The sequence below is a fragment of the Leucoraja erinacea genome, chromosome 16 (genome assembly GCF_028641065.1).
Source record: "Leucoraja erinacea ecotype New England chromosome 16, Leri_hhj_1, whole genome shotgun sequence".
In the NCBI taxonomy this organism is placed as follows: domain Eukaryota; kingdom Metazoa; phylum Chordata; class Chondrichthyes; order Rajiformes; family Rajidae; genus Leucoraja; species Leucoraja erinaceus.
Genome location: NC_073392.1, coordinates 23,397,958 through 23,424,425, shown reverse-complemented (window position 1 = coordinate 23,424,425; position 26,468 = coordinate 23,397,958). Strand labels below are relative to the sequence as shown.

General features: G+C 43.8%; 1 protein-coding gene across 3 annotated transcripts in view; it reads right to left on the bottom strand.

Moving 5' to 3' along the window:
- The window catches only part of cacna2d2a (calcium channel, voltage-dependent, alpha 2/delta subunit 2a), a 362,960-nt gene that overhangs the window by 75,362 nt on the left and 261,130 nt on the right, over positions 1-26,468 (bottom strand). For all 3 annotated transcript variants that reach the window (XM_055647851.1, XM_055647852.1, XM_055647853.1), the window contains 3 exons: positions 24,602-24,701; positions 14,301-14,459; positions 12,926-13,033 (listed from right to left, as the gene is read on the bottom strand). In XM_055647851.1, the coding sequence (XP_055503826.1) occupies positions 12,926-13,033; positions 14,301-14,459; positions 24,602-24,701 (367 nt within the window). The remainder of the gene's footprint in view (positions 1-12,925; positions 13,034-14,300; positions 14,460-24,601; positions 24,702-26,468) is intronic.

Sequence of the window (26,468 nt, the reverse complement as noted above, 5' to 3'; positions counted from 1 at the left end):
CCTGATGTACGTACCTACAAACAGCAGAACCAGACTTCCCTCTCTCTCCACTTCTCGTTATTGTTCTTAATTATCAGTGTGATGTGTTTTTGATGTCAATAATTACTACACTGCAAAGGTATGGTGACCATATTGAGTGTTTTTGTCTATTGTCCACCATGAAGAAAAGCGACTAATGGACATCTATAGAAACAGAACTTGTTTGTTATCCATGGATAGTCTGCAAATATTTGGAGCCGTCTGTAGATATCCAGTCCACTGAGCCTGTTCCGCTATTCATCAAGATTGCAGCTGATCTTCTGCCTCAACATTATTCTCCTGCACAGTATTCCTTTGGGTCCGGGAAACACACCCACAATTTTACATGCCTCAGTCAGGGAATGACTTTCCGGATGAGCGCCAGAAGAATTTTGTAAACTTCAAAGAAAAAATACCTTTCACTCTCCTAATCTTACAGAATTCAAACCGATTCTACTCACTCACCTCATTCAGCAAACCCACTATTCCAAGAATCAATCCAGTGGATCTTTGATGCATTTCTTCAAAAGCAAGTCTGTAGACTATTTTTAGGAGACTAAAACAATGCACAATAGTCTGGATGGAGTCTCACCAAGGCCCTACACACTTGCAGTCAGACCTGTCCCCTTCCACGTATATTCCTCCTTTTGGCTTTACAAAAGCCGATACCCTTTTGTTTACTTTTCACCCCTAGCCTTTGTCACTTACTCCATCCATTTGCCAATCACACTCACTCACCTGTGTCTACCTATCACTTGCCTGGCCTTGTCCCACCCCACCTCTTTACCAGCTTTCTCCCCCCTACTACAATCAGTCTGATGAATGTTCCCAACCGGAAATGTCACATTTCCATCCCCTCCACAGATGTTGCCTGATCTGTTGAGTTATTCCAGTGTTTTGTTCAAGATTCCAGCAGCTGCAGTTCCTCGTCCCTTCATCTTTATCTTGCATTCAAATCCTATTGCAATAAAGGCCAACACACCATTCCCTTTTCTAATTGCCTGCTGAACATGATTGTGGCTTATACGGTATCTACATCTATGCACATTAAGGTCTCTGAGCAGCAACATTCCCTGTTAATATTTTTTAAAAATTGCATTAATTATAAGCACTGAAGTAGATGTTCCCAGATTTTCCACATTATATTCAATCCACATTGCTCTTCCCCACTAGTTCAACATGTCCCCTTGAAGATATTCTATATGTACATTTAAAGTAAATAATTAACAAAGGAAATAATAGTGTAGGAAAGAACTGCATATGCTGGTTTACAATCAAGATACACTTAAAATGCTGGAGTAACTCAGCAGGGCAGGCACCATCTCTGGAAAGAAAGACGTTTCTACCCCTCCCGCCCCTCACGTCCCTTCTCCATCCCCGCCCCAACCAAATCCCCAAAACCAATTTAGCGACCGTTGCTGAAGTTTGTCTTTCACAATGCTGTATACATTGTTTCTTTAGGTAAGGTTTACCAAATCTGTAGCTGATATTCCCAGAGTCCTGCTATAGGGCCATACAGCAGAGAAACAGACCCTTCAGTCCAAATGTCCATGCTAACCAACATGCCCATCCAAGCTCGTCTAATTTACCCACATTTAAGCCATATACCTTTAACCCTTTCCTATCCATGTACGTCCAAATAGCTTTTAAGACCTGTTATTATGCCTGCCTGTCTTGTATTCAAACTCAGTTGCAATGAAAGCCAACATATTGTTTGCTAATTACTTGTTGAAGCTAGGTCAAAAGCAGGCCAAACCAATAAACCAGAATGTTTATAATCAAAGAGCATCAGAGTTAATCAGGGAAAATTGGGGTGAACCAGATAAATTTAAGTTTAATTAGACTACCAATAGATTCTACCAATTCAATTAGAAACCTCAAGTTCATTTATTAAATTGAGTTGAGAGCTGAGCTGAAAGAAAAACTGGATTAATTAAACATCAGTCTGGAATTTTCTTAAACTCATTTACTCACACACCTCCCTGACATTTAAGCAGGTTTGTATTTTACCAAAAATTTCCTCTGATTTTTTAAAATATAACTCTTCTGTCAATGTCAGTTTAAACATGCTTAAATATCTCTAAGGAACTATATTTGATTGCTCTGACATGCAACTCCTCCTTATTCTCTGTGTGTCGCTAAGCGGGCAGGCATGGTTCAGTAACATCATTCCCATTTCTGACTGAGGTCACTGGTTCAGGCCGTACTCCAGAGACCTAAGCTGTAGTCATGGCATAAACTTGAAGATCTGTTTGCTTTCTCAGTGTGTAGCAGATCCCACAGCACCTTCAGGCTGTGGACTGAAGGAAGCAAATCCTGAGCCAGCCAGTAGAGGGCTCATTGTGCCGACAGCCTTGTGGTCCCTGCTTTGTTTAAACACACAGCCCACAGCACATCTGGAGAGAAAGGGTGGTGATATGTGACCAGTGCAATGAAACGTGGGATGTTTGCAATCAAAGAGCACTGAATGAAGATATAAATTAAAGATTTTGTTTCAAAATGCTGCAACTCCTCTGCCACAGAGTTTTTGAGAAGTGTTTTGCTTTTGGAATTGACAGTAATGCACAGATTTACCAGGGTGTGAAAGCTAAACCTATGTTTGTTCTGAACTGAATGATCTTGTTTCAGTTACCAAGACACTTCACTAGGAATACCATGGCCGTCGGAAGGGTGCGTTGGGTGTGATCGCACCCCTCATTTTTTTCCCTTAAGAAAAAAATCACAAAAAAAAAAAATCGGGGAAAAAAAACTGGAGAAAAAAAAGTTCTCTGTTCCCCCGGGCAAGAGTGGCTGAATCTGAACCCAACGGCTGTAACCCCAACACCAGACGCCGCTGCGGCGGAGCCCGCTCCCCTCGCCTCCCCCCACCGCCGGGGCCCAAGCCATCTTCCCCCCACGCCACCCCCGCTGGGCTCATTCCACCCCCCGCTGGGCCCACGCCACCCCCGCTGGGCTCATTCCACCCCCCTGGGCTGGGCCCACGCCACCCCCCCCCTGGGCCCACGCCTCCCCCGCTGGGCCCACGCCTCCCCCTGCTGGGCCCACGCCTCCCCCCCCGCTGGGCCCATGCGCCTCCCCCGCTGGGCTGCCACCCCCACTGACCCTCGCTGGTCCACCCCCCTCTGGGCCCATGCCACCTCACGCATCCCCCCCGCTCACTGGGCCCCCGCTGGGCCCGCCCCACCTTCATCTTCGCATCCCCCACAAGAAAGAGGGGGGGATGTGAGAGGGGGAGGGGGAGAGAGAGAGGGGAAGGGAGGGGAGAGAGAAATGGTGGAGGGAAGAGGGAAAGGGGAATATCTTTAGTGAGATTGCAAAATATGCGTCAAGCCGATAGCCTAATTGTTAAATAGTTAAAAGATAGCCTAATCAATAAAGAGCTGAGAAGAGGAATCAGAGCTGCCAAGGAAAGGTACTCTGAGAAGTTGAGGAGCAAGTTCTCAGCTAGTGACTCTTCTTCAGTTTGGAAGGGCTTGCAAGAAATTACCAGCTATAAGAGGAAAGCCCCCCGCTCTCTGGACAATCGTCAGCTGACCAACGACCTGAATGAGTTTTGAAAATCAGGTTTGTAAATCAGAAACGTAACCCTGGTACCCCTTCCCCAATCAACGGAGCCAGACCCCAGTCTGCAAAGACTGGACCCTGCACCCTCTCCTTCCCATTCACCACTTCACACCAACTTAAGGCAAGACTCCAGTATGAAAAGAGCGGACCCTTTCCCATCCCACCCAACACCTCACACCTACTCACAGCCTGACCTTAGTCTGCAAATAGCTATAGGGAGAGGTTGAGTAGGCTGGGACTTCATCTTCGCCCACCTCCCCCCCCCCCCCCCCCCCCCGCAAGAAAGAGGGGGGGATGTGAGAGTGGGGAGGGGGGAGGGGGAGAGTAGAAAAATGTCCATTGACTTGACCTCCACAGCTGTCTGTGGCAATGAATTCCACAGTTCACCACCCTCTGACAAGAAATTCCTGCTCATCTCCTTCCTAAAGGAATGTCTTTTAATTCTGAGGCTGTGGCCACTGGTCCTAGACTCTCCCACTAGTGGAAACATCCTCTCCAAATCCACTCCATCCAGGTTTTTACCAGGCTGGGACAGACGGCAACAGCTTCACACCGTGTCCCAAAGCTTGTGTCCTGTCCTGCATCACCCAAGGCAGCAGAGATGTTATAGGAGAGGGCAGGCACCGTAACAAAGTAGCTCATGATGGTTTGGGTAACATTCAGGAATGTCTATGCATGTGACATCATGAATATTACTGAAGAACGGTCTTGACCCGAAATATAATCTATACCTTTTCTCCAGAGATGCTGCCTGACCCACTGAGTTACTCCAGCACTCTGTGACATGTCATCTATCCATGTTCTCCACAGATGCTGCCTGACCCACTGAGTTACTCCAGCACTCTGTGACATGTCACCTATCCATGTTCTCCACAGATGCTGCCTGACTCACTGAGTTACTCCAGCACTCTGTGACATGTCACCTATCCATGTTCTCCACAGATGCTGCCTGACTCGCTGAGTTACTCCAGCGCTCTGTGAAACGTCGCCTATTCATATTCTCCGCAGATGCTGCCTGACCCACTGAGTTACTCCAGCACTTTGTGACTATTTTCCCTTCACCCATCTGCCCAAGCCCACTCTCCCCCCTACTTTCCTATGTTCCTTTCCACCCATAAACTTCTCTCTGCCTTTACATTTCACTCCTCTTTCAAATCTGCTCTATTTATCTACATGCATTTTTCTTCTTCACTTTTTAGTCATAGAATGATGCAGTGTGGAAACAGGCCCTTCAGCCCAACTTGCCCACACCGACCGACATGTCCCATCTAAACTAGTCCCACTCACACGCGTTTGGCCCATATCGATCTAAATCTGTCCTATCCATGTACGTGTCCAAATGTCTCTTAAACATTAGGATAGTCCCAGCCTTAACTACCTCCTCTGGCAGCTCGTTACATACACCCAGCACCCTTTGTGTGGAAAAAGCTACCTCTCAGGTTCCTGTTAATTTCTGAAATATTGGTCATAAATTTGGTGCAAAAATGCTCCAAAATAAGGCTGAGAATGCATCAGAGAGCATCTAAAGCCCCTGAGCTTCCTGGACCCTTAAGCGGGCCCTGGACCCGGGCATCGAGGGACTTCACGCTTCGCGCTCGTCATGTGCGCAGCACACACATTATTTCACATTAAGTTTTTTGTAATTTTGTCATGCCACCCCCCTTTTTGAAAAGCTTCGTACGGGCCTGAATACTATCAAAGGGAAATTTAAACCAAGATAGATGAGGAGGTATTAAGGCAGCAAGATAGATCTTAAAGTGCATCTTACAAGAGATGGGTATGGTACAGAGATAGAGAGGTTTAGGATCTGAATTGCAAAACTTGCCAGCTGGAGGCACAGCCTTTACTGAAAGTGATTAACATCTGCAATATTCAAGAGCCAAGAAGTGGAAGAGTATTTTAAAGGAGATTACACGGCAAGGGCCATGGGGAGATTTGAAAAAAAGAATCACAAATTGAAGATGAGGCAAACTGACATCAATGACATCAATATGATGGTGAGGACAAGTTCCAATGATCTGGCGTGGGTTGGGTGCAGAAAGCAAAGGTTGGATGAGAACATTTTAGGCAAGGCAGGGCAGTGAGGAATGGGATAGAATAGTCAGATAAGATGGGCATGATTAGGGCTTTGACATTAGATAAAAGGTGCTTGGGTGCATTGAGTATAGAAGCTGGGATGTAATGTTAAAATTGTACAAGGCATTGGTGAGACCAAATCTGGAGTATGGTGTACAATTTTGGTCGCCCAATTATAGGAAGGATGTCAACAAAATAGAGAGAGTACAGAGGAGATTTACTAGAATGTTGCATGGGTTTCAACAACTAAGTTACAGAGAAAGGTTGAATAAGTTAGGTCTTTATTCTCTGGAGCGCAGAAGGTTAAGAGGGGACCTGATAGAGGTCTTTAAAATGATGAGAGGGATAGACAGAGTTGATGTGGACAAGCTTTTCCCTTTGAGAATAGGGAAGATTCAAACAAGAGGACATGACTTCAGAATTAAGGGACAGAAGTTTAGGGGTAACACGAGGGGGAACTTCTTTACTCAGAGAGTGGTAGCGGTGTGGAATGAGCTTCCAGTGGAAGTGGTGGAGGCAGGTTCGTTGGTATCATTTAAAAATAAATTGGATATGCATATGGGTGAGAAGGGAATGGAGGGTTATGGTATGAGTGCAGGCAGGTGGGACGAAGGGAAAATAATTGTTCGGCACGGACTTGTAGGGCCGAGATGGCCTGTTTCCGTGCTGTAATTGTTATATGGTTATATGGTTATATGGTGTGAAGTTGCAGATGTGGCCCAAACTCACCTTGGGCTCAAGTAGGAGGACAAGATGATTACAACGAGTTCGGTTCTACCTTCACCAATCTCTGCTTGGATATCGGAGACAATATCAGGCATTTGAAAGAGGGTAGGTAATATAAAAGTATTGTGGAACTGCTGAGTGTCACCAATGCATATAGAAACAGATGAATGGGCTGAATCTTGGTCAGAAATTTGAACAAGAAGCTTGAGGAACATCAAAGGAAACAGTGCATGAAGGGTTAGAGAAGCTGCTGTGGTAATTCTTTAGCTTTCCTGAAATCAAGCAGTGTAGTCCCTGCAGCAAAAGGATGGGGAGTGAGAGTTTTTATTTATTTATTATCTAAGTAGGACCCGTTAGGTCTCTGTCATGCGTGAGGCCTGGGCCCCCCAACGAAACCCGTTCCCCCAACACAATATTCCACCACTCACCCATAGCCCCCAACTGTACAAGAGTGACTCATTTCCCCTTATCCATCCTCCCTCATTTTAAACTTTAAAAAAAATTGGCTTTCACTTGCTGCCTGGACTCAGTGTCCTGTGATTGTTGCGGGCAGGGCCAGCAAGGATTTGGATTTTTGACATTGAGAAGTTAAGTGAAAAGTAAATTTTTTAAAGTTTTAAATGTAAATAACTTGTAAAATTTACCATAAATCTGAACGAAGCTTGATACACCACACCACAGGACAATGGTGAGTAAGGTGGTCCAAAAACTGTAGCGCTATCGTGTACGGTTTTGGCATAATTCAGGGCATGAATCGCAAGCACGCACGCGGCGCACACACACACACACACACACACACACACACACACACACACACACACACACACACACACACACACACACACACACACAACACACACACACACACACACACACACACACACACACACACACACACACACACACACACACACACACACACACACACACACACAGACAAGTTGAGAGTTCAGGTAATAGATAGATATGTCCTTTGCATTTCTCATTAAACTTTCTGTGTATGTCACACTCTATCCAACCTCTCTTCCGCTCAGTTTGGTGAAATCCTTCCCTACAAACGGTTACCATCAGCCCACCACATCCATGCTAACCATCAAGTACCAATCTAGACTATTCCTACTTCCTAGTACTTAGTCTGTAGTAACCCTGCTTGGACAATTCAAATGCTCATCTAAGCTCTTCTTAAATATTGGGAGAGTTGCTGCCTCTACCACCCACTCTGCAAGTGTGTTACAGATTGCAACCACCTACTACATAAAATAATTATTCCTTAGATCCCCTTTAAACCTTTTACTCCCCACCATAAACCTATGCTCTTTGCTCATCGTGAAATGTTATTTTTATGACATACCCCTATCTATGCATCACATTGCACTTATCAGGATTAAATTCAATGCCATTTGCTCTACCCGATTTACCAGCCAATTTGACCCATCAAGTCGACACTAACAGGGCAATCCCATCAATCCCGTTCTTCCACATTTTTCCCAGCAGCCCATTCTCTTTCACATGCTTTATCTATTCCACCCAATTGCACTCAGACTGACTTACAATCGGCCATTAAGCTAACACCTAACGTCAGTGGGATGTGACCACGTGGGTATAGTAAGAATGTGTAAGCTCCGCACATATAGCATTTGAGGTCAGGATCAAGCCTGGGTTACTGGAGCTGTGAGCGAGGGTGGGGGATCGAAGCTGGGGAATGTAGAACCCATTCTCCTGTGCTATGATCATCTTCAATCTGAAAAAAATATTCATCAAAAGATTACTTCTCCTTTGCTTACCATTGCTTTGTTTCACACCTGACCACTAGAAGAGGCCATCAGTTCACTGGCTCTTATTGTGCAGTGATTATGATTAACAGGCAACCTGTCACAGTGTGTATAATACCTGCTGCTATGATTAAACTGCCTAATTAGGCATCAGGTCTAAATGGTGAGCACATGTTACTTGCAAATCTCACTCTGAAAATTGAAGCCAAATATTATAATTGAACTGGAAATGAACTCTTGTTCTCCAGGGAATGACACAGATGTATGATCATTGAGTGGGGAATGTTTGTGAGTTTGAGCAGGCAGCCCAACTACATACTGCCGCACTGTATCATTTGAATATTATCAGCACAGTCTCAATGTCAATTTACAAATAATTTTCTGGCCAATCTCAAAGGAATACACATAATGCTTTGCCCAAATGTACCAGGGATGCAGGTCTAAATGTAGTAATTAAAGCAGAGATCAGGGATGCAAAACACAGATCTCATAAATGCCAGGATCTAACTATGAGAAATAATATACGCTCCGAGAAAGATTAGACAGAGAAACCAATATTGGTTTAACGTAGGAAACTTTGCAGTCATTCTATCCACAGCCAGGTTCCACAAAATATTGTGAAGATGACCAGGTAATCTTCTTTACTGATGTTGGTACGAAGATTATATATTGCTCGGAGCACTGGGAGGGCTCTGTTTTATTTAAAGTACTGTCCCGATGTTTACCTCCGAAGGTAGAATGAAGTTTTACGACTCCTTCATCACTGACGGTCTAGTATATCCTGAGGGACAAGATAGCATGCAGCCAAGAGAGACTTTAGTTGTTGGAATCTGGGGTAGACAACAGAAAGCTGGAGGAACATTGTGAAGGCACAAAGTATAAATTGATGTTTTGGGCTGTGACCCTGCATCACGGCAAATCAGTCCTCCGTCTTCTGGGAGATAACCATAAACTTCTTGTTTTTGAGGCAAGAGCCTTCACTGAACCACAGGTCTTAGGATGCTGTGAGCTGCGTTGCTGACCCGTTCTGATTCCTTAATCTGTGTTTTACGTCCAGGGTCTACAGAACTTCTAGAAGTCCCTATTCATCCACATCCTTTCACCGTCTTTCCACTCAGGAATAAAACCATGTGTTTAAATGGATCAAAAGAGGACAGCACAGCTGCTCACCTTTGAACCACAGGTACACTATACCTGCTCTGCAGACTATATGCTGACCCGATTTGCTTTGCAACCATTCTAACTGGATGGCCAGAGAGTGGAGTGGCCAAAGAAACAAAACCAAGTACATTATGGTTTAATTTATTGCTGGAAGAGATTGAAAATTTGTGTTGTTTTGATAATGAGAGTCTAATTTAACTTGGCTAAGCCCCAATTGTTTTAAAATAAATGATGCAATATTGTTTTGATTTTGATCTGGTGCACTAGACAGTCTCCAGTACTGATGATAACGCTCAAAAATTAACAAGCAAATTATGAAATCAAATCCATAAAATGGTGCATTTTAAATAAGGAAGCATATCAGGTTGTTTGTCTGCATTCTGAACAGGAACTAGATTGTTAATAAATTTTAGCAACTGTGCCTTCAAAAATACAGCTAAAAATAACAGTGTCTGTTTCCGTGTGGATAAATTGAATCATGTTTCACTTGAGCGGTTCCAGAACGTGAGCTGATTGTCAATCTGCCCTTCACCTGAAGAAGTTGCGCCACCACTGTACTAAACAGAGCAAATACATCAAGCAGCTAATGACATGGAGTAACCAACACAGTGGAATAAATTAAACTGAGGGAAATTGAAATGAAGGAACAATTGGAGAGGAGCACGTGCAGATAAACCAATTACAGGAGGTAAGTAATCCAAAGGAACCAATTACAGGATTAGTGACACTCAAAACGAATTACTGTGTCTGACGGCAGAGGAACAACACATGGGGAGTGAAAAAAAGTGCTGTGGGATGATCTTCCAATGACTTTGTACAGGTCAGCACAGGCAAGGAAGGCTTGAAATGTCAACCTGGTTTACAAAGGGAAGCTCTTGAGAATTTTTCAAGGTAAAGTGGGAGAACATGTAATTGGATTCATTTATGATGACATATTGGAAGTCACATTTTTCGAAGACATTAAGATGATTGTGACCTTAAAAAAATGAATGTACATAGAGACCTTGCAGTGCAAACCTGTAGCTCCCTGAAAATGGAAACATGGATGGATAGGATAGTGTGGAGAGCATTTGCAATGCTTGCCTTTGTAGGCTGAGACATTGAGTACAACAGTTGGAAAGATGTGTTGCAGCTGTACAACACATTGGGTAGACTACATTTGTAATGTTGTGTACAATTCTGGTCTCCACGGTACAGGAAAGATGTGGTAGCGATCGAGAAAATGCAGACGAGATTCACCAGGATGTTCCCTGGAATGGAGAGCTGTCATGGCAAGAAGAGATTGTATCGGATGAGTTTATTCTCAATAGAGTATTGAGATCGGTGACCTTGGAGAGGTTTATACAATTATGAGGGTTATGGATAGGTTAGATTGTCAAAAAATGTTTCCCCAGAGCTGGGGTGTCTAGAACTAGAGGAATCAGCATTAAGGTACAATTACAAGGTATAAAAGGCAGTCAACAGTAGTCAAGTAGGCAGTAGGCAAGGTATTACAAGTATTAATTGACAATGGGATAAAAAACAACTGGGACTTCATTGGGATAGGACTAAGCAAATAATTCAGGGTATGTGGAGCAAATGAATATTAAAGGGTGTTGGGGGACTGTCAAAATTATAAAATAAATCAAAGTCAATATGGTTTTATGAAGAAGAGATCTTGGATGACAAATCTGTTGGAATTCTTTGAGGAAGTGAACAGAGGGATAGACAAAGGAGTGTCGGTGGATGTGTTTGTTTGTATTTTCAGATGACCTGTGATAAAGTGCTGCATGTGAGGCTCCTAAACAAGATGAGAGCCCATGGTATTACAGGCAAGATACTAGCATATGTAGATAACGGATAGGTGGAATGGCGTAAGGAATGAGTGGGAATAAAGGGGACTTTTTCCAGTCTGTCAACCAGTGACTAGTGGCGTTCCGCAGGGGTCGGTATTGGGTCCGCTACATTTCACATTGTAGATTAGTGATTTGAATTATGGAATTGATGGTCTTGTGGCCAAGTTTTCGAATGTTACGAAGAAAGGTGGAGGGGCAGGGTCCGCGCCCACCAGTGATTCCCCCACACTAACACTATCCAACACACACAAGGGCCCTTTTAGAATTTTATCAAAGCCAATTAACCTACAAACATGTAAGCCTTCGGAGTGTGGGAGGAAACCAAAGCACCTGGAAAAAACCCAAGCAGATCATGAGGTGAACGTATAAACTCTGTACAGACAGCACCCTTGGTCAGGATCGAACCCGGGTCTTTGGCGCAGAAAGGTAGCAACTGTATCACTGCGCCACTGTGCTGCCCTTGTAGAGAGTCTTCGGAGAGCTGGGGCAGGATTACCAAAAGGTTAATTAGCAGGTTAAATCAGTAGTAACGAAGGTAATATTAGCATTCATTTTGAGAGGTCTAGAATATAAAAGCTGGCATGTAATGCTCAAGCTTTATAAGGCACTGGTTAAATGACATTTAAACCATAATTCGAATCACTAATATACAATGTGAAACAAATGACGAGTGTTTGACAGCTCTGGGCCTGTACTTGCTGGAGTTTAGCAGGACGAGGGGACACCTCATTGAAACTTATCGCATAATGAAAGGCCTGGATTGAGTGAATGTGGAAAGGATATCTCCATAAATGGAAATGTCTAGGACCAGAGGCCTAAGTATAAAAGGACGTACCTTTTGAATGGAGATGAGGAGGAATTTATTTCGCCAAAGGGCAGCCAAGCCTTTGGTTATTTTAAAAAATGGAAATTGATAGGTACTTGATCAGTAAGGGTATCAAAGGTTACAGGGAGAAGGCAGGAGAATGAGGTTCAGAGAGAAAGATAGGTCAGCCATGATGAAATTGTGAAGTAAACTCGGAGGGCTGAATGGCCTAAATTTGCTCTTATGACATGAATATGAACATGAGTGATGAGCAGAGAATGAACTGCAATAAATAATTTATTTTTGATATCTGCAGTCCAACTCGGTGTACACTGCACCCACCCCACATCCAACAACCCTGCCATTTCCAGGCTCCCTCCAAAGTCTGCCACAAAGTTATGGCCCTGTCCCATGGTACGAGTTCATTCCAAGAGCTCTCCTGAGTTTGCCCTGCTTCGAACTCGGAGATTTACGGTAATGGCTGCTCGTCAGTACTCGGGGCTCTCGTGGACATTTTTCAACATGTTGAAAAATCTTCACGAGTCTTCCCGAGCTTACCTGCCGTTAGCGAGTCTTCCCGAGTACCTGCCGTTAGCGTTACGAGCCGCTGAGAGACATTCCTGAGCTCCGACGTACCCGCTACGTTCATTCTCTGTGCTTACCACGAGTTTGATTTTTTAAAAACTCGGTAGAGCTCTTGGAATGAACTCGTACCGTGGGACAGCGCCATCACAACTTAACAAAATAAAAAGTTTAAGGGAGAATGATCAGATGCAGAATGGATGAACTCAGGCATAGAACGCAGCAGAGATTTATGCCACTGGGGTTAGGGTCTGGTCCCCACCTCATTGACCCTGCTGCCCAGATCTCTTTCACTTGGGTCAGAGAGGGTTGTACACAGCTGCCCTATGCTGGATCAGTTTGACAAAATGGTTTAATGAAGCTGTTAATGATTCACATCTACTCACTGTCTTATTGGGCCAATTATGTTTCTCAAAGACATCCTGAGCTCGATCCTCTCCCCCGTCTGTGAACATCATTATCATCTTGTTGCAGTTTGCTCGGATGGAGGTGGTCTGGGAGGATGCAAGAGAAAGCAAGTGACCATTTTGTCTGACAGTCATTAGTTGAACATACCAATTTCTAACTATAAGCTTACCCACTTTGTTCCGTACAGTGCCTGCATACAAATATAACACCTTTAGTTCAGGATTCACCATCTCTCTTCTCAAATTGGTCTCCATTTTGCATGACTCTTATCGCTTCTTAAACTTTCTGTCCAATTATTTCTTCCGGCGATTTCAGTAACCTCTCCTGTGCTCTCCTCGCCTTTAAATGTATCCTCCATTTGTTAAACCCACCCCTCCATTTGCTGACTTGCGGCTTTGGTTCCCACAGAAGTGAGGTGGAACACTCTCACGTTCCTAGATGAATGCAGCTCCAACATCTCTCAAGACATTCAACACCATCTGGAATAATGCAAAACCCTCCTCCACTACCAATGCAGAGAGCCTGCAGTAGCCTGCGTCTACAAAGTGGACTGAGGTACGAACACAAGCTTGGCTGACAGCGCCTTCCAGGCCAAACACCTCTCCCACAAGAAGGGCAAGGGCAGCAGGTACACGGAATGCATTGATATCAAGGATAATGAGAGTGCTAAAGAGTATGCAGCATCTAGGAGCTTGGAATACATGGATCTTTGTGATAACTGTTAGCAAAGCGTATGGGATTGCTCTTCCCAAGATGATTTGGAACAAATGCGGAGCAGTTTCAAGGAACCTTTCGTAAAGTACTGGCGAGGCTACATCTGGTATCGGTTACAATTCTGGTCACCATACTTTAGGAAGGATGTTAGAGGATATTTTCCAGAATGGTTCCAGACATGAAGATTTCAACCATGTGGTGAGTTTGGAGAATCTGGGAATGATGCACAAAGCAGGTTGATGGGAGAGTGAGGTAAATGTACCTTCACATTTAATTAAAATATACATATTCACATGGATGCAAGGACAAAGGAACACGGATTAAAATCTGGGCAAGAGATAATGGAGAATGCAAGGAAGAACTAATGATCTGGAATTAACTATCTGAGAGGGAATGGAAGCAGAGACTATCAATGAGTTCAAGAGTAATGTAGATGTCCAGGCTTGGTGATCAGAGCAAGGAAATGGGGCTAAGTACATTGCTCTGTGGACATGGACTCCACAGACCGAGATTCCTTCTACAGGGTCATCATGACCCTGCAACACTTAAAGGTCAGCAGCATTCCTCCTGCAGTCAACTCAATCATTGACAAAAGTGACAGTTGATCCTTTCCAAGTTAGCAGGTTTCATTGTACTTACGTTGAGAAGCTGATCAAAAGCGTAATGAAATCCAGACTTGTAATCTGTCACTCCCTGGGCATTCATCTTGTGGACAGCATCCTTTAGAACATTCTTGTTCCGCATATTGGCTTGAACCAGCTGCTTGAAGCAGGCCACTGGATTGGCTTCATCATTGAACTGGGAATGAGATGAGCAAGGTAAGAACAGGCAGTTAGCTAAATGCACAAAGCAAGATTTCACAACCAAAGGCAAATGCCAAACAGGGACACGTACAGTGATCAACTGTAGTATAATCCATACCCCCATGGCTATTCATCAAGCAACCATTCATGAACTCAATGTACAATTAAAAATGATTCAATAGCTAATTTTAAGCCCATAATCAACAACAATTTTACATAGTAAGGCAATCAAAATTGGACATTGAATCCGATATGGTGGGAAGTGGTGAGGTTGAAGATTGTCAAAGGAGGAAATATAACAAGGAGTTTTTGAAATGACATATGAGTAGGAAGAATGACAAAGATATGTCCTGTCTGTATTGATGCCAGGATGGTTACTCCCCCTGACATTCACCAGCGTTCCCATTCCCCATCTCCCATCAGCAACTGTCAAATTTCTCAGATTCTTTGCATGATATAGCAGGTGACCACATGGCCCAGGAAGTTACATTCTCTTTCACATACACATCAACTCCACATTCTCCCACCATTCAAGATCAGAAGCAAATAGGAGCAAAAGCGAACCACCAGGCCAGAGGTTGTTGTGTATGTTGACAGAAATGACATAGGTAGGATAGGGGATGAGATCCTGCAGAGTGAACATAGGGAATTAGGCAGGACTTTGAGGGTAGAAATCTCTGGATTTCTCCCAGTACATGTTGGTGAGTGTATGAACAGGAAGATAGGGCAGGTACCGTAAATGCGTGGCTGAAGAGTTGGTGCAAGGGGCAGGAGTCAGATTTTTGGAGGGCAGAGGTGGCAAATACAAGAGGGATGGGTTGCATCTGAACTGGAGGGCAGCCACTCTTCTGATGGGCAGGATTGCTAGTGCTAGTTTAAACTATATTGACAGGGGGATGGGATTCAATGCTGGGGTGAGGCAGGAGAGGGGTTGGATGTCGGTACGGAGTCGATGAAAGCAAGTTGAGGAGAGGCAGGAGCACGGCAGGGAACGAGGAAGGACTGTTGGATTAAATTGCATTTATTTGAATGCGGGAGATCTGAGACGCAAGGCATTTGGGTAACCTGGCTAAGAGAGGGACAGGATTGGCAGCTTGATGATCCAGGATACGCATGTTATAGTCGAGATACGGGTGGGGGTAAAAGAGGAGGGGGAGTTGTTGATCACCTTGTTGGAAGTATACTATACACCCCCAAATAGTCAATGGGAATTAGCGAAGTGTGCATTTTGGGAAGTCAAACCAGGGCAGAATCTTTACAGTGAATGGTAAGACCATGGGAAGTGTTGTGGAGCAGTGATCTAGGAGATCAGGTACATAATTCCTTGAAAGTAGCATCGGAAGCAGATAGGGTGGTAAAGAAGGCTTTTGTTACATTGTTTTTCATCAATAGGGTACTGCATATAGCAGTTCAAAGGTCAGTATTGTCATGTGTACCAATTAAGCTACAGTGAAACTCGACGTTATATTAGTTTTACAAGACATTGGTGAGGCCACATTTGTAGCTTTGAGTCTGAGGAAATGTCTCGACCCGAAACGTTATCTATCCATGTTCTCCAGAGATGCTTCCTGACCTGCTGAGTTACTCCAGCACTTGATGCCCTTTTTTGTACGAACCAGTATGTGCAGTTACTACCACCAAGCTAATTTTATATCCAATAAGCCAGTTCACCCTGGATCTCATGTATTCCTTTATTTGATAGGGCAAGAGGGTGAGGCTGCAGTACAGCAGTAGAAAGGATTAATTGATATTACCAACTGGTAATGCTTGCAGTCGTAACTCTAACATGGAATCTAGCCCCACCAACCCTCCTTCGCTCCATAGATGCTGCTGCACCCGCTGAGTTTCTCCAGCATTTTTGTGTACCTCCAATAAACAACCAGTTTGTCTTCCATCAACCCTTATTAGTTAATCAATTACCCGATCTGCAGTAACTCTCTTCAAGATCGCATCATTATTGTAATAATCTGCTTCATCCAGGATGATTCACTACAGCTGAATTGGGTAACAGAATATTCCACACCAGTTCTACAAGGGGCCATGGGCTTTCTTCAAAAATGTGATGAGGCTCCAATGGACAGGAATCACTTCTACTAACTGTCTGAAAGGCTGTGATTTTGAATTCAAACTGCATTAGTCGACACATTTTCCTCTCAGACAGAGAATAATGGGATCAGGTTCCATCTTCCCAATTGGCTGATAAGCTTCTGTATGATATTAACTGTGTCTAGAGCACAAATATCTGTGCTTCTGATTAGCATGGTTATCTACCTTTCCCCATAGTGTAATAAACAATAGAAAAAATCTAATGTTATCATTAGCATTTAGACACTGAAGCTCCTTATCTCACACTGACTGCAGTCTGATCTCGCTCTATTTCACCAAGTCTAAATCCAGCCCGAAGCAAAGGAGCAAATTCTGCAGATTACCAATGCTCATATTTATTCTGCCTTCGGCAAAGGTCTATTCCTCAAACAAACAATACACAGTCTTGGGCTCATCACAGACATATACGCAGCCATTTAATAATTCAATCTCCCCTACAATCTTCCGACATTATTTTTTTTAGCATTTTCAACACTTCAGTACTCCCAAATTTCATCTTTCCACAATTTTCACCAACTCCGAAATTACTTCCATGAGCCAACGTCTCTAGCTTTACCTTTAACCAAACAGTGGCGTAAAAGTCAGAACCTGCAGATGCTGGTTTACAAAAGAAGACACAAAGGATAGAGTTCCACTGGACCTCACCCCACAAGTTTCTGCATCCAATGTATTCTTCGACATTCATGTCACATTCAACATGATTCCACCATAGGTCACACAGTCAAGTCCCATCCCTTCCTGCAGAGGGCTACGATCCTCGCTTTCTCCGTAATCCTCAGTTCGACTCGTCCCTCCCCACTAAACATTCCCACTCCTCTGGTACTTTCCCATGTAGCCCCAGGAGATGTAATCCCTGTCCCTCTCTCATCTCCATCTAAGAATCCCTAAAGCCCTTCCAGCTGAGACATAGTTTTACCTGAAAATCTTCCAACCTCATCTAATGCACGTGACCTTCTCTACATTGACAAAACCAAGTGCCGACCATTTCACTGAACATTTGTGCTCTGTTTGCTAAGGCATGCTGGAGCACTCAGTTACTAGCTATTTTAACTCCCATTCCCAAACCATCCTATCTGTCCTCGACCTCTTCCACGTCCAAGCAGTAAGCCACGTGCAAGCTGGAAAAACAGCACCTCATATTCCGTTTGGGTAGCTTACCACATGAACATTGAATTCTCCAATGTTAAGTTAATAATATATCCCCTGCCCCCCCCCCCCCCCCCCCCCCCCCCTCTCATCTCATACCCCTCCCTATTTTGGGTCAACCATTTCCCTGTTATCCTCCACCCACTCTCATCCCCTATCACCCTTTATCAATATCCCTTCTATTGGGTTTACATTATAATCCTGTTTTTCTTTCTTTATCTTGCATCCTTTTGTCTCCATTTCACCTCTAGCATTTGTTACTGTCTCCATCCATCTGCCAATCAGTCCTCCCGTACTCACCTATCACTTGGCAGTTTTTGCACCCTCTACTCTATCAATCTAAAAATGCTGGAATATTGAGCAATAAACAAAGTTGTGCAGGAACTCAGCGGGTCAGGCAGCATCTGTGTCTGGAAATATCATCTACCCGTTTCCTTCCACAGATGCTGCCTGAAATTCTGAGTTCCTCCAGCACTTTGTCCATTGCTCAAGATCCCAGTGTCTGACATCTCTAGTTATTCAATATATCCTTTCATTGTACTTCTATTCACATGCACCTTTAGAATTTGCCTTAACTACTCTTTATAGAAATAGACATAAAGTGGTGGAATAACTCAAAGAGTCAGGCAACATCTCTGGAGAACATGGATAGGTGACATTTTGGGTTGAGGCCCTTCTTCTGACTGATTGTTGTGGAGGAGAAAAAGTTGGAAGAGAGGTGGAGTGGGACAAAGCTTGGCAAGTGATAGGTGTTACATCTCCCATCGTTGCAGGATAAATTAGTTTTAAGGTAACCAGCAGTGGATGATCATTTTGTTGGGAGTGTACCATAGGCATGTTTGCATTTTCCCCATTCTAAATGCCAGGCAAGATAGACGTGTGAAATTCATCCCAGCAGTGACCATCACACATTGAGCCAAAGGTTTGACAGTGTCAACAGATCTCAGGTCATGGAGCTAATAGAGCTCCCCCTATCAAGGGGTCCAGGAGATCTCCAGTTGGGTCACAAGGAGACTTCAACAGATTTCATGAGATATTTCATAGTCATAATTCATTCTCTTCATCCATGAGAAGTTACCTTGCTGCAGCCAGAACTGTAAACATTTCATTTAACGCTCACCTCACCCTCGCAAAAGCATTATCCAACGCTCAGACCAGGTCTCATGGGATCCCACTGGAGGTATTCAGTGGTTCAAGCAGCATGTGGGGAGGGAATGGGATCCTTTCATTTGGGATTTGCTTGCTCGCTCAACAACTCAGTGAATCTTGGAAATGTTACAAAACAGAAGGGACACTATCTGTAGTTCAAGAAAGTTATCTGTCTAAACCCAGCTCTCGGCCTACAACATTCTGCAACAGAAAATGCTCATTTACGTGTGTTAACTTTCAGAGAGAGATTCAGATCCTGGAATTAAATGTTCCCAGTCCTGGCAACATGCCCATAAATTCTCCACTCTGGTGAATTTCTAACCTCCCTGCAGTGTGCTGACCAGGTCTGTGGGCTTCAGCTGATCGTACTTCAGCTGTTCCATGCAGCTACAGCCCCACCTCTCCGCAATCCTTCTCCGTGTTAAAGCCAATAAAGGGGAAAAAAACTGTTCTTCACATTTCAAACAATGAGTTCACTGAAAATGGAGAAATCACAAACATACATTTTCTACGACAGACCACTGATCAGAAGTATGCACAGGAATCGTGGCTGACATTTTCCGTCTTTGATGAACAGAATTAAAGGCAGTTGCAGCTACCACCACCCCTTCTGATATCAGTTGACTCGGGGTCCGTGACCATGTCCCTTGGATCCACACTGCACAGTGAAGGTATAAACTGGACCTTTGTATTCAATCAGGGAATAGACTGAAATGGCACGGCTGATTCCATTTAATTGGTAAATAGCAATTATTGAGAGGGCCAGGAGCTATTAACCTTCCCAACGGAGGGATGTAAATCAACGGAATACAAATGCCTTTGAATGTATTTTATAAATCATATTTCATGCTAATAATTTATGCAGCAATGCAACCTTCAAACAGATCCTGTTCTGGGTTCAAAACATGGATTAAGAATAAAATATCAGTAGGAAACTGAAAGCAGAAGCAGAATACTGATATCATCGGGAGCTAATAGCTTTTAGTTGGTCGCTTGGTGAAAGGTAGCAATCTGTTTTCTTTAGAAAATGTACTTGGTTGTTTATTTTACGGATTAGTACTATGGCCGAGTGGAACTGGCATGTGTTATAGCAGAGTACAGGCGCAGGTGGAGGGAAGGATGGTCCACCTCCCTGTCACAAACCAGTGGACTCGGATGCCAATCCAGAGATTTAACTCATAAGCCAAGCTGATAATCAAACAACCTTCTGTAAATTAACTCGCTGGGCATTGGCATCCCCGACAAGATCAGCATTTTTTTTCTCATCCTTAATTATACTTGGGCAGGTGCCTATTTGAATTGCTGTTGTACTTCAATTGAGAGAGAGTTCCATGATTTAGACACCGTGCCAATGAGGGACCAGCGATATATTTCCAAATCAGAGGTACACAAAAATGCTGGAGAAACTCAGCGGGTGCAGCAGCATCTATGGAGCGAAGGAAATAGGCAACGTTTTGGGCTGAAACCCTTCTTCAGACTGTCATCAGGCAGTCAATTTTCCAGCATCTGCAGTTCCTTCTTAAACACTATTTCCAAATCAGGATGGAGTGCAATGTGAAGGGAAACCTGCAGGTGGTGATGTTGCCCTGCATCGGCTATCCCTGTCCTTGATGGTTGCAGGTTTGGGAGATGCTGTCAGAATAGCCTGGTGCACACTGCCGTGTGTACTTGGTTATTCTGACAGGTGCAGTGTGCGCTGGTGGTGAGGAAATAAGTGTTTATGGTACTGGATAAGATGTCGGTCACAGCAAAGCCAAGGTATCTCATCTACTTAACAAACTGTACGTTGTCCATACATGTCATGCCTACAAAACGCAGAACAAATAAAATCCACGCTACCAGTCCAAAATCTATAGATCCATATCCTATCTGTGGATCCATTCTATCAGATCCACACTTCCCAGTCATCAAACTGGTATGAAGGTTAACAGTGCTGAGAAAAAGAAACTGTGTTTTGTTCGGAACAGTTGGCTTCAGACCTCATTGCAGCTTTGGTTTAGAGATGAGCTTTGTTATTTGTAACATCTCATAACCCCTTATTCCAAAACTGTGCCACCCTCATTCCAGATACTCCAGCAGGAATATTCATCTTAGCGCTCACCCTGTTAATCCCCTCACAATTTTATATGCTTCAATAAATTCAGATTTTATTATTCTGTACAATGAGTGCAGGACCAAACCTATGAAGCTTTCTTCATTTATCAAATCCTTAATGTGAAGTCAAGTTGAGTTTAATGTTATATGTGCAAGTATAGTGAGGTACTGGTACAATGAAAATCTTGCTTGCAGCAGCATCACAGCCACATACACACAAATATAAATTATACATACAGTGCCCTCCATAATGTTTGGGACAGTGCAAAGAAAATTGACAATAGTGCAAAACACAATTCGCAAAGAAACAAATCCATGTTAGTGCAAGAGATGGTGCATAGTGATCTGTTGTTGAGGTGGGAATAGGGTGTGCTGGGTGGTTCAGGAACGTGATATATGTAGGAAAGCAACTGTTCCTGAAACTGGTGGCGTGGGTCTTCAGGTTTCTGTATATCCTGGCTGACAGTAGCAGTGAGTAGAGGGCATGGTCCAGATGGTGGAGATGAAAGATGCCATGTTCTTGAGACAGCATCTCCGATTCAGAATCGCCACTGATTCAGTCGGCTGTGTTACTCCAGCACTTTGTGACCCCTTGGAAACTTTGGGCTCCCTCTCCACAAACATGCTGTCGCTGCCAAGGTGGGGGTTGGAGGCGGCGGTGGTGGGGGGAACCCACTTCATTCACACTCTGCCATTCAGCCAATCTTCTTTCCATGCTAGTACCTTGCCTGGAATACCATGAGGTCCTATCTTGTCTTACATAAGGCACCTTACCAAAGGTCTCCTAAAAATCCAGGTAAACAAAATCTGACTCTCCTTTGCTGACTTCGGCCTATTTTGTCATGGGCTTCCAAGTACCCAAGATTCAAGATTCAATTTATTTGTCATTTGGACCCCTTGAGGTCCAAACGAAATGACGTTTCTGCAGCCACACATTACAAACAAATAGACCCAAGACACAACATAATTTACATAAACATCCATCACATTGCTGTGATGGAAGGCCAAAAAACGTATCACTCCCCCCCACCCCCCCCCGGATGTCAGAGTCTGACCCTGAAACCTCATCCGTCATAATGGACTCTAAACACTTACTAAACATTGAAGTCAGTCTGAGGAATGGTCTCGACCCGAAACGTCATCCATTCCTTCTCTCCTGAGATGCTGCCTGTCCCGCTAAGTTACTCCAGCTTTTTGTGTTTATCTTCGGTTTAAACCAGCAGCTGCAGTTCCTTCTTACCCACTAAAGTCAGGCTAAATGGCCTATAATTTCCCCTCTTTTGCCTTACTCCCGTGGAGTTACATTTGTGATTTTCTAGTTATTGGCAGAACATCAAAAACAGTCTACCTGACGAAATAGACCCACTGCAGTTCGCATACCGCGCCAACCGATCCACAGAGGGAAGCAAGTCCTCAACAACACTGAAACCTCGTGTTGTCACATCGCGTCGCGAAACAAAACACCTATGCTCACTCTTCATAGACTTCAGCTCCGCTTTCAACCTTCATCCCGCAGAAGTTGGAGCTGTGGGGGTTGATGCTGGCACCATGTAGCTGGGTCCTGAACTTCCTGTCGCAGCGGCACAGACAGTCGACGGACATCAAAAACCATAGCCGTGAGCACTGGCTCACCACAAGGCTGTGTCCTAAGCCCCCTTCTGTTTAGTCTGCTGAAACACGGTGGAACCATTCCTGACTCTAGTGACTCTTGAAAGATTGCCACTAATGCTTCCACAATCCCAATAGCTACCGAACCATGGGGTGAAGCTGATATGGTCCAGGTGACTTCTCCACCTTCAGACCTTTTAGCTTCCCAAGCACCTTCTCCTTAGTAATAGTGATTGCACTCACTTCTGCTCCCTGACTCTCTTGAATTTCTGGCATGTTGCTGATGTCTTCTACTCAAGACTGACGCAAAAAAAAAAATGTCAGTTTGTCCACCATTTCTCTAGTGTAATTTTCCAGCAGTCCACTGTCCCTTGCCTCTCTTTTACTCTTCATATATTTGAAATAAACTTTTGGTATCCTCTTTTATATTATTGGCAAGCTTACCTTCATTTCCTCATTGCTTTTTCAGTTGCCTTTTGTTGGTTTTTAAAAGCTTTCCAATCCTCTAGCTTCCTGCTAATCTTTGGCATATTATATGCCTCCTCTTTTTCTTTTATGCTGTCATTGACTTCCTTTACCTGGATGAACACGATCGCCTCGTTCTCCTCCCAGAAGCCCCCACCATTGCTGCTCTACTGTCACTTGTACTGGGGTTCCCTTTCAATCTTTTAGCCAGATCATCACTCATGCCTCTGTAGTTACCTCTACTCAAGAGTAATACTGATACATCTGATTTCAGTTTCCCTCCTTTAAACTGCAGGTTGAATTCTATCATGTTATGATCACTGCCTCCTAGTTGTGAGGCATCCCATTAGGATACTTTCTGCGGTGCATTGATAGAAATCGGTTAGAGTCATTGGAGACACGCTGAATTTCCTTAGTCTGCTGAGGAAGAAGTGTTGGTGTGCTTTCTTCACCACAGTGTCAATGTGAATGGACCAGGACAAGTTATTGGTGATATTTACACCCAGGAACTTTAAGCTCTCGACCATTTCCACTTCAGCATCATTGATGCTGATTGGAGCATGTACATCACCCCGTTTCTTGGTCGATGATTAGCTCCTTCGTCAGGTTGACATTGAGGAAAAAATTATTAGGCTGTTTGCCTAACACCATGTTACCATGCTCTCTATCCTCTTTCTGCACTGTGTCACGTCATGTATACATAATACCAATCTCTCAGTTATCAGACCTGATTGAGAACCATGCCCTCCTGTTTACATTGCTTTTGTAATATTGAAGCTAGTGATGAGGAACAATGGGCGACACAGTGGTGCAGATGTAAAGCTGCTACCTTACAATGCCAGAGACCCGGTTCGATCCTGACTGCGGGTGCTGTCTGTAAGGAGTTCGTATGTTCTCCCTGTGACCGCATGGGTTTTCTCCACGTGCTTGGGTTTCCTCCCACACTTCACAGATGTACAGGTTTGGCGGGTAATTGGCTTCTGTAAAATTGTACATTTTCCCTGGTATGTCGGATAGTGCAAGTGGTCTGGGTGATTGCTGGTGGGTGGACCCAGCGGGCCGAAGGGCCTGTTTCCATGCAGTATCTCCAAAGCATATACATCAATTCAATAACAACATATGCATAAAGAATCAGACTTTGGCCTCTCTCCCATTCTGTTCTCTACTTCAATGAATTGCCTGGGAAATCTGCACTACTGAGGATTCTAATCTGGAACCACTGCTGAGGGGATGTATGGACATCCTCATCTGCTACCACTTGTGCATGGGGTGAATATCGACAGGTGTTCTGGCAATACTGTATAAAATTCCATGAAGAGCCCCATGAACACAGCATGCAATTTGATCAATTGACAGATAGATATTTTTCTTGAAATTGTGCCTCAATCACTCCTGGAGGTTCTCATGTTGATTGTTCAAAGTTTTTAATTGTGTTTATTTTGCTTTCAGGGTAATGAGAATCTGACCATTGTCACCTACATCAGCTGCCAACACAAAATCTGGCTGTCTGTGCACCAAATAAACACAGCCTATTTGGCTAGGCTCTGTAATGTTGTATCCAATACTTACTGAAGCAACATTGACGTAGTCATCATCGGATAGCGTGTCCAGCATCTCAGTGACTGATGTCTTCATCAGCTTCAGTGTGAGACCACTCACACTACCGCTCCTGAAACAAAGCACACAAAGATTCTTCACAGTCCAGGATGGACACATTTGGTATTGTCACAAAGTGTCAGCCCTCTTCCCCCCACAACCACCCCCACCCCCAAAAAATACTGGCATGTAAAATCCAAGAAAATCTAATGATATTGTATGAGCAGACGAAGAGCAAAAGGATAGCAAAGTAAGGAGTAAGGGATGCTTGTGGCCAGAAACATGATGCGTGTGTGGAGGAAGAGGTTGCAGGCAAGGTTTTAATAAATATTTGGCAACTTTCTTCACAAAAGCAGAGGTGTCAGTGTTGTAATTAAGCAAAATAAATGTAACATTTTAGATGGGATACACATAATTAGGATGTATTTAAAGTGTTTAGTACCCAAAGGCTATATAAATTAACAGATCCATATGAAATATATTCTAGGTAGGTTGTTAAAAGAAGCCTTCTTTGATATTACATCAATGTGCTGGGCTCAGGACAGATCAGAGATATGCACTTCCAAGATCTTAAAGCTGTTGACTCTCTCCATCTCCGTCCTGTCAATGAAGGCGGGTTCATGGATCTGGGGTTTTCTCTTCCTGAAGTCCACAATCAGATTGTTGGTTGTGCTAATGTTGACAGCAAGATTGTTGTTCAAAACCTGATGGTTACTGGGAAGAAGCTTTTCCTGAAACTGGAGGTCATGGTTTTCAGGCTCCTGTACCTTCTTCCCGATGGCAGTAGCAAGATGAGAGCGTGGCCAGAGTAGTGTGGGTCTTTAATGATATTCTCTGTCTTTTTAAGGCAGCATCTCCTATCGATCCCTTCAATGGCTGGGACGTCATTATACAATACAAACCTAATCTCAACTATGATTTACTATGGACTTTATTGTGGTTGCACTACAGACTACGGTTTTGAACTATTATGATCTGGTTACCTGATATTATTAATTACTAATTTATTGCATTATTGATTATACTACACTTATTTGTGTGTTCATTGGCATGTAAATCTGCAGTGAGTAAGAATTTCATTGTTCCATTGCCAGTAGATGTGACAATTAAATGGTGAAATCATTGGACAATTAAGTGGTGAAATCATTGGACAAAGTCAGCATGGATTTACGAAAGGTAAATCATGTCTGACGAATCTTATAGAATTTTTCGAGGATGTAACTAGTAGCGTGGATAGGGGAGAACCAGTGGATGTGGTGTATCTGGACTTCCAGAAGGCTTTCGACAAGGTCCCACATAAGAGATTAGTATACAAACTTAAAGCACATGGCATTGGGGGTTCAGTATTGATGTGGATAGAGAACTGGCTGGCAAACAGGAAGCAAAGAGTAGGAGTAAACGGGTCCTTTTCACAATGGCAGGCAGTGACTAGTGGGGTACAGCAAGGCTCAGTACTGGGACCCCAGCTATTTACAATATATATTAATGATCTGGATGAGGGAATTGAAGGCAATATCTCCAAGTTTGCGGATGACACTAAGCTGGGGGGCAGTGTTAGGTGTGAGGAGGATGCTAGGAGACTGCAAGGTGACTTGGATAGGCTGGGTGAGTGGGCAAATGTTTGGCAGATGCAGTTTAATGTGGATAAATGTGAGGTTATCCATTTTGGTGGCAAAAACGGGAAAGCAGATTATTATCTAAACGGTGGCCGATTGGGAAAGGGGGAGATGCAACGAGACCTGGGTGTCATGGTACACCAGTCATTGAAGGTAGGCATGCAGGTGCAGCAGGCAGTAAAGAAAGCGAATGGTATGTTGGCTTTCATAGCAAGAGGATTTGA